Source organism: Coturnix japonica, chromosome 1, assembly GCF_001577835.2.
Source record: "Coturnix japonica isolate 7356 chromosome 1, Coturnix japonica 2.1, whole genome shotgun sequence".
NCBI lineage: Eukaryota > Metazoa > Chordata > Aves > Galliformes > Phasianidae > Coturnix > Coturnix japonica.
In genome coordinates, this window is record NC_029516.1 from 142,563,417 (window position 1) to 142,579,848 (window position 16,432).

Here is a 16,432-nt window from a genome sequence, read left to right on the forward strand (position 1 = left end):
CCCTAAGTTGCATGTCAGAATCTGAGGTGGCTTTAGCTTGGTGGACTTGTAGTACCAAGTGCTACATCCTAATGTATGGGATGGATGGAGATGGCTAATATTTTAGTGTTATGCACATGCATTTTAATACTAACAAAATCTGATTCACTTGTGATTGATATTGTATAGGCATGTTACATGTGAGTAACAGAGGTTTGAAGCAAGTTCTGTGTAGTGTAATGACTTGTATTAATCATATTCCATCAGACCAGGTAATGTCTGTATTATAAAAATACAAAACCAAAATCTTCTCTATCCATCTTCACCTAGAACTGCTGAAGTATGGTGCAATACTACAGTATAGATTTTCCTTCCAGATATTAGTTATTTTTGTGGCCATCCTGCATAGTTAAAACCAGCAGACAAAATAACTTTTTATTGTGTATTTTGTTTGTTGGGTTTATGTTTGTTTGTTTGTTTGTTTGTTTGTTTTTGTTTTGTTTTTGTTGTTTGTTTTTGGTTGATTTTTTGGTTTTCATTTTTTTCAGAAGACTTCATACTTTTCTCACAGATGGTATAATGTGTTCACAATTTGTAATAGGTGTGGTATCTCACTGAGACTTAGATAGAAAATTGATTTTAAAAACAGCTACAAAAATGTAACTCACAAAGCAGAACACTGGAGTTTGCAATTTGGTAACTGGATAGTGCTACTTAAATTCAGCAATATGAAAGAGAGATTGGGGTGAGAGATGAAAGCATTTATGTATCTTTACATTTTAAAATGATTAAAAGCTCTGTGTGGATATCAAGACTAGCAGGAAAACTTAGCCTTTTAATAAAAAAAACCGTCAGTGCTGGTAAAATACATAAAGAATGCCACTGATCCTTGAGTCTGCTTGTTGAAAGCAGCATGCTGAACACTGTTTAGTGGAGTGGTTTTATGCAGTGCCTTCTAAGACGATTTATAGATGGTGCAGATGCAAACCAAGTACTTCTTGTTACCAGTTAGGGTTTCTATGTGTCCTAAGTATGTCACAGGAATTATTCCTGGTTTCAGAACTAACATTTTCTGGATCAGTGGTGACTGCATTGAAAAATGCTATGCATTCACCATCTCACAATTGGCATTTTAAACATTTGTAGTGTCCAAATCTATAATCTTAGCCTGCTTTTATTATTGTTGCAGTTCATTTCAGCAAGCCTTGAGCCACTGAAGAACATTATATCTTACTTCCTGCAGTACTCAGTAAAGATAGCTGGGGTTCAGGAGGATCCTCTGCACTTTGTACTGTTGTTTGCTACTATTCATGACATTTGGACTTTGGTAGGGGTGCTGTGATAGTACCTGCAATTAAAAGCCATAGGCAACAAGTATAACAGCGGGAAGCCTTCAGACTACTTAGCATTTTGCCATTTTGTCAACTGGAGTAAAACTAGCGTGAGAATAAATTGACTGTGTTAGCTTAATTGTGATCTTCACCTAAACACTGCCCATGAGACCTCAGATCTAGCATAAAACTCAAGCTAAAATGTTGAGGGGCTTTTTTTTAGCTTGCTAAATTTTATCTTATTTCCTTTTGAAAGCAGCAGCATAATTCTACTCCAGTTTTAAAGCCTTAAGTTTTGGTTGCCTGTATTGTGTTTTCATTACTTTTACATGTATACAGTTATATAGATAATGAGAAACCTGCAAAACCTGCATATCACTGCATGTAACATTGCTTTCCAACTTTTTACCACCTCATTAGTTTTTTTTCAGTAGCGTAGATAAGTTAGCACTCTATCATGAAATTTGAACATCTACCACAACCAGCTGAAGCTTATAAGCCAAAGCATAATAACTTTCACAAACTACATCAACTCTTGCAGAAGTTGCAATCTTTTAAATAAAAAATAAAATAGTAATAATAATAAAATGAATTTTTATATCTCTATAGCCAATTTGTTTGACATTTTCTCCAGTAAATTTTGCTGCTCTCAGAAATATTAAGAATACAGAGGAAGGAATTTACTTTTTGCGTTAGCCTGCATAACTCAATTGACTGAGAAAGAATTGGTCTCATTTACATTTGGACTGTGCTGTTCACTCATTGCTCTTTGAACATACGTGCATTTTTCTCATATTTGTTAAGGTTCTATCTTCACTTCAAAATAAGTGCATTTTACATCAAGATTGCTATTGTGAGGTAGCTGTCTAAATGTAAAATCTATGTGGAGAAAAGAAGCAGATATACCTTTTTTTTTTTGTACCTTGATGTAGCTGGTCGAGGTCAGCTCTGAACAATACACTTGGGGTTGATGTCAGCTGGCTACGTACAGGTGAAACTATAATACTTTATCATTAGCAGGATTTTATACTGCACTACCTACTTCAGTGCAATATCATTTTATACTATCTTGCAATGTAAAGGTGCCTTTGAGGATATGAATTACATGTGTACTTATTTTAGGCTCTTTCACGCTCCTGAAATGAGGCAAAATGAATCTCTGCCCTGCTGTCTGGAAAAACCATACAGTTTAGTCCTGTGGTTGAAGCATAAAGTCCACATTAAGCTTTCAGATTTATCCCAGATGATATTAGCAGGCATACACCTAAAAGTTCCTACCAAGCTTGCAATACTATCTGATGTAACTGAAGTGCATTTTTATGACTTCTTCAATTTTATGCTACTGTTTTGCAAACTATGCATAATTGCATCAATGATTACAGGTTCACACAGTGGTTATAACTCAGACATCCCCCAAAACTGGATTGGCATGAAGCATCAAAATCAAACAGTAATTTAATGCAGGCCATTAAGTTGTGATGGTGATGGTATAGAGATCAGCCTGTATTCAATTTGTACATCAGTAAACCACAGTATCTTAGAGGGACTATGATCAGAATAAAACGTTCCATCCACTGTCTACTCAGTTTTGACAGTAAATGACAGAATTCAAACAATGGTACATCCATAGCAGGGTAGGTAAACAGTCCTCAGCTTGAGTTGTCTTCTTCAATTTTTCTGTGATATGGTTTGAATCTGCCTTCTTCTAAGAACGCGCTACTTAGTATATGTCTCCCACCTTTGTTAAAATATCTCCTGAATTTGCCCAAAGGCTTGAATTAATGTCAGCTGAAGGGCTTCTATTCCATTAAAACTGCCTCTTAAGATTTGCTGCTATTCCTAGTAAGCTGTCTGGATAAACAGTTGTTTTATATGTTGTATTTAATATTTAACTTTTAAGAAATCTTCCTTATATCTCTTAACATATTCCTTTACCGTTGTCTCCTCTCTTACTTTTTTAATTTAAATTCAGTGACTTTTTTTGTTCTTTCTGCTGCTGAACTTTGTAGGTAATTTGCTTCCCTCATATCCTGTACAAATATTCGACTCATCTAAGGATCCTCTCCTTTTCAGTATCCTTTTTTTATTATTTCTCATCCCCCCCAGAAAAGCACCTACAAGACAATATATTTGGCTCACTATCAATAGTTACTCAGCTGGAGACATTTCCCATTCACACGTGATACCTGCTGGTTGCTGCTTCCAATTACGCCATATACTGGAAAGCCGAGCTGTTGAAGTATTGGAGTCAATGTTATAATCAAACTATTTATGATGCTAGCAGTATCTCATGAAGGGTTCTGGACATTGTCTGATTTCTGCCATAAGCAAAATACTGACAAGTCCTGCTTTGTTTTGCTGCTTTTTCAGGTGGCAAAAATCTAGACATACATTCATTATATTGTAAAATCACAACCTTCGAGATCTTGCTGAATCTGCCCTGCAGCTATTTATCACATGATTGCAGGGAATGAAAATAACATTTTTCCTTCTACTAGAATATGTTGCTAACCTTGAGGCAAGATAGTGCATAATTTTATGTGTGCCTAGTCTTACTGTTATATATAGACTGTTCTGAGATGAATCAGTGTTATCATTTCCCAGAATTTAGCACTAGTGTTTTACCAGAGCCAAGGAGATTTCATATACTTAGGCTCTTGGCTGCGACAGTGACCAGGGATCCCAAGTCTGAGTCACATTTACACTAATGCCATTAGTGTATATAGTCATGGAAAAAGGCCAGGAAGATGTTAATACCATTTACTCCCAAGTTAAGGTTTTTTGTTTTTTTTTTGTTTTTTTTTTTTGCTAGGGTTAGAGCTTGTGTGTAATAATCTTTGTGTTAAAGCTATCTGAACCCAATCCTGACTGCACATCCATAAAAGTTGTATTTATGAAATTAGAGCAATTCCACTGATGATGTTGCTTGTAATCAAGAGCAGAATCTGTTTCCTCATGTCTGTGTGTTAATCCCTCTTTCTTCCAGGAAACTGAAAGATCTCTAAGACTCTTTTCTTTCCTGCAGCATCCATCCTTCCCTTGTGGTTTCTTGAATAATCCCTGCTTTTTAATATGAAGCATTAATTTACTTTAAATAGCAGGAATTAGGGAAACCAGGTTTCAATCCCTCACAACATCTATGAATTTAACCATCAAGACTACCTGATACTTTTATAAGTGAAGTTACAGTCTAGGTTTTCAGCTAATACACAATTCTGACTACTTGGTTTAGTTTATTCATAGGGTGACCTGCTGTATTAAACATATTATAATAATTTCTGATATTACGTAGATACTTTCTGTCACAGCCCACTTTTGAGCCACTTACATATACAGACAGCATTCTTTGCATATTGCCTAAAAATAAACATATTCAGAATGCATTTTCCAAACTAGGTTCACAGTGTTTCAGTTTTTAACATTTGTGACACTTTAACATCTTAAGAAGAGCAGAACAACATGAAATTTGTAGGAAAAGTGTTAAGAAGTAACTGATGAAAACAACTGTATATGCAAATCAGGATATAACTATCATTTTAAGACATAACACATTTCTGAGGGTAGATGTGTTAGGATTGATTGTGTCCCTTGCAAGAGCTTTTACTAGATGTATTTATTTTCTAACCAGGGGAGACGAATCATATTTTAAGTCCATGGATGGGTGGCAGTTTGAGGTAGTTTAGCACAATAGTGAGATGCATTATGCTAAATCCAGAACCATTGGAGCTTGAGATTATGCTGTTCTAAATTGCTGTGTGAATTTACTTTAGTTGTTTCTTAGATGATTAAAGCTTTGTAGAAACAAAACAAAAAACACCAAAAACAAAACAAAGAGAAAAAGAAAGAGAAGTTTGGTTTTACTATATGTGTCAGGGTAGTTATCCCAAAATATGACAGCAGCCTTTTTTTTCAGACTTAGCAGTGGCACAGATTTAATGATAAATTCTGTAGAACACGGTTGGGCAAAATGCCCCCTTGTTTTATTGAGGTTTTTGTTTGCTTAAGACCTGTTTTCCCCTTATCTGTGAGTTTCTTGTACAAACTGTGTTGACTCTGATCCAGTAAAGTAGAGCAAGCTTCTTAATCTGGCATGTTAAATAAAAGCTCAGCTGGGAAAGGAATGCAGCATTTTGTCCTTGCATTTCAATTGAGTTGAAACTTATTATTTTAAGCTTAGACTGTGATAATAATCTCCAAGCTATGTAAAATCATTTACAAAATTAGGTGATAGATGCTTGGACTGAATACAAAGATATGATGGGACACAGCTTTCCTGTTAATAAAAACAAAAATAAATGCAACATTCTGACTTCCGTATTCAGTTCTTTGAAGCAACTCAGCTCTGACTTGCAGCACTCCTGCTGTTTTGAGTCACAGACCTTTCTTTCAACACAGACAGCAAATTATGCTAATCTGCATGCTGGGCAAAAGCCCAGTTGCGAACAGCTGAAAGTCTAAAAGAAGTTTTACTTTTAACCACATCCTAGTTTTGAACTGCAACAGCTAAAGCAGAAAGACTTGCTGCATCTAGAAGCCTGTGTTAGGCCATGCAACTCTTCCCTAAAATTCTGGCATCTGTTTTTCCTCTTATTTTGCTATTCACCAGAGAAATTACTCATATTTTATGCTGGTGGAATAAGAAAGAGTTGGGATTCTAAAGCAAATACATATATATATATTTCCATTTGTGCTGAGACTGTACTCTCTGCCAACAATATAAAAGGAAATAACCAAATGTTCTGTAACTCTTTAAGCAATTATCACTGAATACTATGTTTCAGAATGTAATGAATAAATAAACACATAAAACTTCAAAAAGAAAATCTAGCACAAATCATAAACAAGTAACTGATGCAAATACCAACATACATAATTTTTATGTTAATTCATATCAATTATAAAATATAAATACATTGTCGGTAATCTTAGGAATGACTTAGAATATCTTCTCCTGTGGTGAATGATGTGAGGCTGCATCTCCGCTGAATGACTGTAACCTACTTTATCTCCCAGGAGTACTAATGATACTCAGTTTAATATACAGAAATATTTGTTAAGAAGCTTACCAAAACAATATGGTGGGCTTAGACTAAGATCATTCCATAAGATCAATCCTTGATTTGTTTTCTGAATCACAAGAAGAAACAGATTGTGTCAAATGGAAAGTGAGAAATAATGTAATCTAACCAATCTGCACTTTGGCAAAGTCATTGTATGCTGGCTGAGAGTTCTTTCCTATTCTCAGTTCGTGTGGGTATTTGGCACAATACTGTAGAACTGACCATTATGATTGTGAATGTCTTTTCCTGGAAAGCAGAAGTATAGGCAGGTTCAGAGAGGTCTTCATCAGCAGGTTAGTTACACTGTGCTGCTCAGAGTGAACCAGCAGGACAAATATGCAGTTGGCTCACTTTGCTATATAAGTACTTGCAATAAGGCTTTGTTGGGAATTGGAGTATTTAAGCAAGCACAGGAAAAAAATAAATAAATTATATATATATATATATATATATATATATATATATATATATGAGATATATATATATATATATATATATATATGAGATATATATATATGAGATATATATATAAAATATACAGATTTTATTGCTTCCCCTGAAGCCTTCTGTCCATGATTCCTGTTGATTTTTTGAACTCTCTTGCGTTTTTTTGTGTTTTTTTTTGTTGGTTTTTCGTTTGTTTTTTGTTTTTTTTTTTCATGTTTCTGGGAATTGTGACTTTTTAAAAAGCTACTGAAAGTTTTGTGATTCCTGCTCTTTTCACTGAGGCTTAACTTTTCAGTCTCTTTAAAGTGCCTTGGTTTATCTTCCTATTGTCTAACCAAAGGCAACTTGAATATTCTTATCTTTTTCTTTTTCTTTCTTTTTTTTTTTTTTTCCTTTCTCTAGTCCCAACTGCAAGCTTACTGACCTTAACTTTGTTTATATCATGGTAGCAGAATGTGGAAGTACTCACACAGAGTAACTCTTGCTTGTTATGTGGTTAATCACATCAGTATATACATAGGTCTGTTGTGTGTTACTGGCTTGTACTGCTTTGAAACAGTTAATATTAGCTATGTATACCTTAATTTATTTGCCTTTGAAATCTTAAACTTCAAAACTACCCTGTTCCTCAAACCAATGAATTATATTCAGTTTAGTTGAGAGCTATTTTGAACAAAGGCAGGCAATTACTTGTATGGGATATTGCCCCTGAAAATGAATTTAAAAAGAAAAAAAGATCTGTGTATAAAAATCGAATAAATTCCGAAGTAACTTATGACAGATAAATATTGTTATTACTGTTTTAATAAAGGGTAAACTGAGGTATAAAAAAACAGCATTGTAAAGATGGCACACATTTTCAAATCCAAGAATAGCACGTGACCTAAAGTCTATAAATATTAGACACAGTGAGCCTTATGTATAAGCCTGTGAATTAGATATAAAAAAATTGAAATTTCCATGAGAGAAAACTGAACAGTTTTAGAAAGATGAGAATGCCAGCACAACACCAGCAGTTATTTGCATAGTATTGTCAGGGACAACTATTCTGGAGACAATTCAATGAATCAGAGCTTTTTGATTAATCAAATCAAGTCTCTGTTGTAGCAATGCAAAGAGGTTATGTCTGCTGGCAATCTGATTTGAAATCAGATGTTTATGGATTAATGAAAACAAGAAAATTGCTTCTAAGCCCCTTTTCAAGCAGAATTTGTGGTCTTTAGAAATGTGGGTAAGTAGGGAATGATTAGCTGGGTCTGACAGCACATTTATCCCTTTAAACATGCACTCTTTACAATTAAGGAAAATCTAAGCAATTAAAAGCAGACAAAATAAAGCAAAGAACAAAATTTACAAGCTGTGTTTGTTATTTTATTAACATAAGGTGATTAAGCAAATTGTAATCATGGTTTCATTTCATTTTAATTTAAGGATAGCAGATGGAAGGATAACAGAGATATATTGTTTCATATCAATGAGGATCTATCTCACAATCTACTTTTTAAAAAGTAGTCCAGGCCACATCTTCAAATGACTCTTGCACTATTGTTAAGTAAAAGAAGTAATTAAAAATATATCAATCTTTCTTTTTTATCAGTTGTTGTCCTTTACATTATCTTCCAAAACTGTGAACGGTGTGCATATTATGAAAGGAAATGTGTAATCGATTTCAGCATAAAGGAAAGTTCTTCAGCTTTCATAGGAATTGACTCAGAAATAATTCAGGTACAATTTTGTGTTCCCTTTGGTCTCTTTCTTTTCTGAGAAGGCTATCTGCTTTGGTTTGATACTAAATTAGTTATATCTAAATGCCGCCTTCGTTTCTGCCCCCACTGAGCTTAACAGTTAATTTTCCAGGCTAGAATAAAGAAATCCTTGCTTTCATATTTTATCCGATCCCCACGGTGCAATAGACCAGTAAGAAGTATATAGTTCTTACCGAGTTAAGAGAATAGGAGCACTTCTCTGAAGAAAATTGGCTGGCTTTTACTCGCTACATAAAAAACGATCAATTAAAAATAGAAACAGCTGGAAATGAACATCTTCCTCTTGTCAAAGGTGAAAATTAAAGCTCTCCATGATTTTGCTTTATTTTTATTTATTTTTTTTTAAAGATGATTATAATTATTTTTCAATTATTCTCTTACTTGCTAAAGTAACAGTGATGGTATTACCTGGTTGGCCTTGTTTTTTCAAAAATTGGCTATTATTTGAGGTAGCACTAGCTGCATGGACTACTGTGCACAAGATAACAGAATCTGTAGTTCACAGAAGAGAAATTTTTATCAGAACAATCTAGGGAAAGCAAAAGGCATCCATTAAAATCTGTGGGAATTGTACAATTGCTATTAAATACTTCTGAAAAGCCTGCCTTCTCATCTCATATTAGACTCAGGAGGATCACAGAACTAAATCCTATGGGTGTTGTCTGCTGCTTCACCTGAGCGCTCATCTGATCTGGAGGTTAGAATATTTTCAGTAGAAACTTTAGTGATGACAATCCGAAAAGGAAAAAAAAAAAAAAAAAAAAAGCAAGATTTTAGCCACGGTGTCTTAAAAAGCATAGCAAATGATTCTATATTGTACAGTGAGAAAATCAGTGAACTTTGATGAAGTTTCATACTACATCATCATCTCAGAGTTGATTTTTTAAGCAAATTAGTTTTGTTAATTTTGTATATGTTTAAAGTTTTAGTTTTATTATAGTTCAGGCAGGGGGAATGTGTTGTTGCTCATTGTATTACCTTACTATCACACATATGCATGTGCAAATATGTTACAGATTTTTAAACATGTGCATATACAGGATTATATATACTTACTGAAATATTGAAAAGTTTCCAAAACTTTAAAAAAAAAAAAAAAAAAAAAAAAAAAAAAAAAAAAAAAAAAAAAAGACACATAGCCGTCCAAAGGTACATTATTCTTAGAGAACATGTACTGATATTTAGTTAATGGAAAAGGTGTCATAGAAAACTCACAATCAAGTTTGTCACCTTCAGAAGGACTGTTATTTCTCTTTTCACTTAACCAACACTGCTTTACATGTTCAAGTTAAGAACTAGTTCCTCAGATAGTACTGTACATTCTCTGTGCTTACAAAAACAATGGAGGTTCTAATTTTATGACATTTAAAGATTTCCTTTACAGGATAAAAATAGATGCCAGAAGTTTGTCTGAAAATGTTGTAAAACTGCAGTCCAAATCAACATGAGACTTGTCCCATACAGACCTATTGTGCATATACAGCCAGGGTGAGTATGTGCTATAGGAGTGCCTGTCGATAGAGTCATCATAGAAGGCAGAAGTGATGATCAGTTCGTAACTGCCAAGCTCTTCAGTTGGCAGTTCACAAACTAGATGAGAACTGAACCTGCTAAGGATGTCACTAAGACATTGGCTAGCATACAAAGGTAAAGAGTTTGTAACTGTAAGAAAACATGAGGTGTGTCCACATGAGTATTTATTATTCCACTTGGGTTTACTTTCATTTTATTATTTTTTTCTTGGTGTTAAAATCTTCATGATCGGAACCACTCACAGTCTTGTTCCTGTAAAAGTTTTGCAGATATTTTCAAACCTGGGAAATATTTTCAGGTACTGGTACTGAGCTGAGCTGTCAGATACCAGGATTTCCACGTCAGTTATATAGGACTATTGCACTCTGTTAGAAAATAAAATCCTTGTCAGGATCATGGCATGGCATGGTTGGGCTCTGTATGTGCTGATGAGAAAGCCTGTCCTGAGCATCTTCTTAGACAAAGTCTATGTGTAAATGTAGTTTTGGCTAATGCAAGCAGCGTGCAGACTAGTGTGGCTTGTTTTGAAGTGCATGGCACTGATAGTAATTTTAGAAAACTCTTAAGGTCAGAATTAGACATATAAGCTTTTTTTTGCAGTCAGATTTCTCTTTTGGATATTGACTGGGTACTGTTGTTCAGAATGCATTAGGATCATTTAAACTAATTGCATTTGAGCCTTTTATTTTCATATAAGAAACTGCATTTGGCTAAGTGTTTTACCATAAGAGTATCCTGCTGTTTTGAAGTGTTGGAAAGCATACAAAGCCGTGTGGCTGGTATTACTGGCAGATCATTTTCTTATTAAATTCAGCATTGAAATCTCAATTATTTTTAAAACTACTCATAGAAAAATGATTCCAGTTTTCCTTTCAGTAATGAAGGTGTTAAATTTGGGGTAGGCTTCAGTAGCCCCATCAAACTAACATGATTCTTCTGAACAGAATTTTCCACGTGCTCTGTGCCCATCAAAGCCAATGAATTAAACTAGCTCAGTGATATGGTGGTAGTGCACACTCCTCTCATGGGCCAGTAAGTCTCATTCTTCCAACAGGATGCTAAGAACCTTGACTGATGTGTTCAGGGCAGATAGATCATATCATCACATTCATAAATGCTACTCCAGAACAGAGTAAAATCATCCTAGAGTCTTAAGGGACAAAACACCAGTGAAAGTCAGCTATTTCCAGAAGTCAAGTCAGATCTGAAAAATAAAATGTTGCAATGTTAAATGTCTGTGTTAACTAAAAAGAGCTTTATTTTAAAGCTTCCTCTATTTTGCAGATGATTCTCAAGATTTGTCTGTTTCTTCTTTGTTTGTTTTTGTGATTTGCTTATTTATTCACCTTTTCATATTATTTCAGAATTAGAATCTCTAAATATATAGACCACTTCCTCTTATTTAAAGATTATGTTTGGATATATCTCTCAGCACAAACCATGGTGCAATTAATAAATGAACAAGCTTTTCTGTAGAAAGATCAGTAGCTAATCAATCACAAATCCTAGATAGGAGCTTGTAGCTCTTACTTTTTCATGTCAGTAGAATTTCACTAAGGTTTACGACTTCAGTATAGTCAAGCATATGTAAGGCTGTTTGTTGTTGGTTGATTGGTTGGTTTTCCTAATTTAAGGATTTTTTATTATTATATTTTTTAATTTAAAACAAAAAAACAAACAAAAAAACAAACAAAAAAACTATGGAACTATGAATATATGGAAAGATAGAAGTACTCATATTTCTATTGGGATAGAAACCTGGTGGCTTGCTCTATGTGTGCCTTGTCTGTGCATGTGAATGCACATGAGACAGGCAGAATATACAAACAAATTACTTTGCAGTGTAAAAATATTGAATTAAAAGGAAAAACAGTGGTGTTTATAGAGCATCTCTTATTTAACTCAAGCAGCCCTGGAAAGCAATGTTCCCTGTAATCTCTCTTTAACAGATTCAAGTGGAGGAAAGCCAAGTTGTTCAGTTGCACAATAGGTTGCAATCATGTGGGAGAGTTCCCAGTTGGGAGTTGAAAACTGAAAACCTGACATGCATAAGTGAATGAATCTACCCTACATGATGTGTTGATTTAAGATTTTCCCCCCTCCTTAAAAATACAGCTGGGCTTCTGCCTTTGTCTGGGTACAGAAGAGGGAACACTTTGTGAGACAGAAAATAAGTACTAAATTGACATTTTGGATGTTGCTGATAATTTGTCCTGACATTATGAATATTGCTTGATCCAAGAGCCAAATTTAATAGACTGTAGTTGTAATTTCCTGCCTTGCAGACTGCAGAGATGTTCCAGTGTTCCTTCACAACAACAATCAGGGATTACTAAATAACAAGTCCACAGGATTGGGGGAGGATTGAAAGGATTAATAGAGTATGACAAAATTGCACCTGAGGGGAAAAATCTGTAGCAGTTTTTGTATGGTGATGTGGTAGATCAGGCAAATTGGCAACTGCTACTGATCTTTACACATTCATGTCTTCAAAGAAAGTGTGTGAAAGTCAAATGGAATCCAGCTATGTGGCTAAGGCTGTCATAAACATTTATGTCATCAAATGCATAAATCACTTAATACTATCATTTTATGTATCTCCATGATCAACTACTTTAAGCATCAGTAGATTGTAAGCACTGTTCTAAATCATTTTTCATTCTGCTCTAACCTCTTATCTTGCTAAACTAAATCCTAAAAAAAGATTAAAAATACTGAGTTAGTCTAACCCTTATGCTCAAGGATAATTAAAGAATACAGTTCTGTTTAGGAAGAAGGTTTTCAGCTGTAGAACTTTATATATATATATATGCATATATATATATATATATATATATATATACACACACACTTAATTATACTTCCACATATATATATGCATACTTATATAAATAGTTTTGTCGTCTTCATTTACATTCTAACCCAATGTTAAATAAAACCCCTTCTATCCCTCTAATTTATACCTATTAAAAGCAACAATAACAATCTTAGCTGAAAGTTATTATGAGATACTGATGTATTTTTAATAAAACCACTTAGCACTTTGAAACATCAAAAGTTTGTAAACTGATACTTGTTTTCTTTTTTCACTGGCTTAAATCAAGATTGCCACCACTAGTGGTGGTAGGTTTAGATCATATGTAAACAAGGAGAAGCAAGAACAGAGCTATGCAGCTGTATAAATAATTATTTGAATTCTAACTTTTCCTTGAAAAAATATCTATTAAAAAAAAAAAAAAAGAGAGAGAGAGAGAGAGAGATATGTTTTTGGCTTAAGTGTGATGGTTTTAGATTAACAGATGAAACTAACCCTTCGAGAAATAAAATGTTTCTTTTTCACAATTTGGTATAAACATTTAAAGATTAGAAAAAATAACAAGTAGTACAAAGAGCTAAAGTTTTGTCTATGTAGATCAACACTAGAGAGAAAAATTTAAAGAAATAAAAATCGCAAACATTCATGAGTTGCTGTCTGAGGTCATCTCTCATGCATTGTGAACTGTTTAAGGAAGCTCTTCTTCAGCGGCAGTGACTGAAGATCTTGTAGTTATTTAGACTTGTTACTAGAAAAACAGCAAACAGTTCATTAATTCTATTAGCCATCTTTTCTGCACATGTGAATGTAATTGTCAAGTATTCCTACTGTATACTTAAGCTGTCAGAGATTCTGGAAGGCTTCGGTTATCCTCTTTGAAGATATCAGTTAGGAAGGGGTGGGCTATTTTGTATCTTTGAAACGGAAATGGGGAAAGAAAAATGCTACATTATGTAAGCTGAAAGATTTATTTTTAACCAAAAATGACATTCTAATACAAAAGCAGGATTTCTGACTCCTAAAGCTTCTGCACAGATTTATTTATTTATTTATTTATTTTAAGACATCTTAAAAGTACAGACTGTCAGTGTGCCATTAGTGTTTTCCCTAAACCTGTCTTGTCTCTCGGAGCCATGCCAGGGAATTCTTATTTCTGTTAACTTTGGTTTCCTGAGTCAATCCATAGTGTCTCATACTACATACTGCAGCATGTTGTAGACAGATGGGTGCAGCCTGATGCATTAGAAGGGATGTTGCATTCTTCTTGCATGCATTTTAGACATAATCATGGTGCATTTTTTTAATGAACTATCTGGTAGTTTAGCGTACAGAAAAAGTGAAAAATGTCATTTCATTACAAGCATTTCTTCCTGTTAAGAGGGGTAACCGCCAAAATCTAGTATACTGCATTTAGCATGAAAGAGCAGAATTTGAGAATTAGGAATTCAGCCAAATCTAGATTACATCTGAGTTGGAGTGTCTGTCTCTAAGTGATCACTGCTATTGAATAGTGGTTTTGCCAGAGAGAATAAACGTCTTTCCATAGAACAGTTATATGTAAGGCTGTTGTGTGTAAGAGGCTTTATTAGGTGAAGTCCTGGAAAGAACACGAGCATTCCATTTTCCCATGTGCTTAAATAATCTAGCATGCTCTCCTCTGGAGATCTTCATGTCCCAAAATTCTTTGATGGTGTTTTAAAATTCTCAATTTGTAATTACAGGTTTCAGTGTATTGCTTTTATGTTAGCAATAAGGAATGCAAAGCTTCCTTGACCTCTGCAATGTTTTGAGCTGTTCAGATGATAGCACGTTACAGAGTGGTTAAACAGAACTTGCATACCCCCATCATTCTCTAGTGAAAAGAACATTAAATTTTTTAATTTATTATCAACTAATGAATTTAATGGTATGCTTTTTCCACAGTTTAAACCGCAGTCCCACATTCCCTATACATGGTTTGTTTAGCTTTGGTGTTGAAAACTTTGCTTTCTCTTTAATGATCTAATTTTGTATCATGACTATAAAAAATTAGTAGGTTGCTGTTCACTCTTAGGTCCCAAAAGAGGAAACACACTTTACATACTTCTTAAGATTACACTTTGTTACAGTGTGATGATGATTTTTCTCTAGAATATCAAAAACAGAAAAGGAGGTCCATGTATTGGGTAAATTTTCCCTCTATGTGTGATGTAATGTAATGAGTAATCATAAATGTAAAACACTTGATGTGACAATTTTCTATATAATGATTATGCAGTAGTTAGTAGCCACAATATACTATATTATCCTGTTATGTATTTGGGAGGTGGACGCTATGGATTCATTAACATGGTTTAAATTGTATAAGTAGTATCAGTTCATCTGATGGATGCTCTTTCCTCAGCTAGAGAATTATGAATTTACAGTGTTGATTTTTTTAATCTTATGAGCCACTACAGAGTGGAAAATATTTAAGGATAGCAGTGTATGTACTTCTATGTATTACTGAGTGTTAAATAAACAATCAATTGATTGTTAAATAAACTAATATATATGTAATGCATTATATTTATGCAAAAAAAAAAAAAAAAAAAGCTGCAAAAATCAGGTGAAGTGTTTCACTTACTGTAGTAATAGGTACCATTGCTATGTATTTATCTATGCATAGTTTAGGAGAGAAGAAGATGCTGTTAACAATTCTGTAATATTTTCTTCATTGTAGTGGCCATTGAATTACATAAGAATTCACTGGTATGTATAGTAACGAATCTTTAAAACTATCATTTCTAATCAGTGTTGGACAGTGGAAATAAACAGGTATCCTCTTAAAAATGGACCTTTGTACACTTTGAGTAAAGAACTACATAAAAAGGATATAAAATAGTTGTACATTCAAAATGTATTAAATTCCATTTTTGCTTTGCTATATTTTGTAAAACATTTCCATTGTAAACAGTATGCCTCTCACACATGTCAAATTGAAACTCTTTATTTAAAAAAATATATATACCTAATGTAATTGGAAGCTTATTGCACTCTCATAAATGTGTATATTGTGACTTAAAAAAAATCTGTACTGAACTTTGCTTAAACTACTAGTATGTGGATTTCTTTCAAATTTATTTTCAATTAATGATATTAAGGATAAGATCCTTTCTAAATGTACTTTAAAATTCACAATAAAGTTTCAAAAGTTTTTTTGTACAATGTTGAGGCTTTGTGTTGAATTTTCTTCATGAAATCTTTTAAACTGGTCCTTGACTGAGTTCTGTGTTCCTTGAGCATTTGTAAATCTGTCATCAGCATGGTTAAAATCATATGCATAATATTACAAAATATGGTATCTCCATTTACCTAAGTTCTGTCCTCATTAAATTATGTATTGCTGCTCTGTTGAACAGAGCAACTACTGACACTTCTGTAATTTCTTCTGGAGATTCAGTCAGTATTCAAGCAACTCTGCACTGAAGGGTGAGATAAAATGAGTTCTCTGTTTTGTCTAACAGCTTCATTCAGGAGACA

The 16,432-nt window shown here is 33.8% G+C and overlaps 1 protein-coding gene across 7 annotated transcripts in view; it reads left to right on the plus strand.

Annotated features, from left to right (window-relative positions):
• The window catches only part of PCDH9 (protocadherin 9), a 697,873-nt gene that overhangs the window by 16,165 nt on the left and 665,276 nt on the right, over positions 1–16,432 (plus strand). Inside the window, exon 3 of one of the 7 annotated variants that reach the window (XM_015851670.2) lies at positions 8,415–16,114. The exons of the other annotated variants lie outside the window; for them this stretch is intronic. Coding sequence (XP_015707156.1) covers positions 8,415–8,480 — 66 coding nt within the window. The 3' untranslated portion in view covers positions 8,481–16,114. Of the gene's footprint in view, positions 1–8,414; positions 16,115–16,432 lie in introns of those variants that run through there. 7 annotated transcript variants of the gene reach the window in all.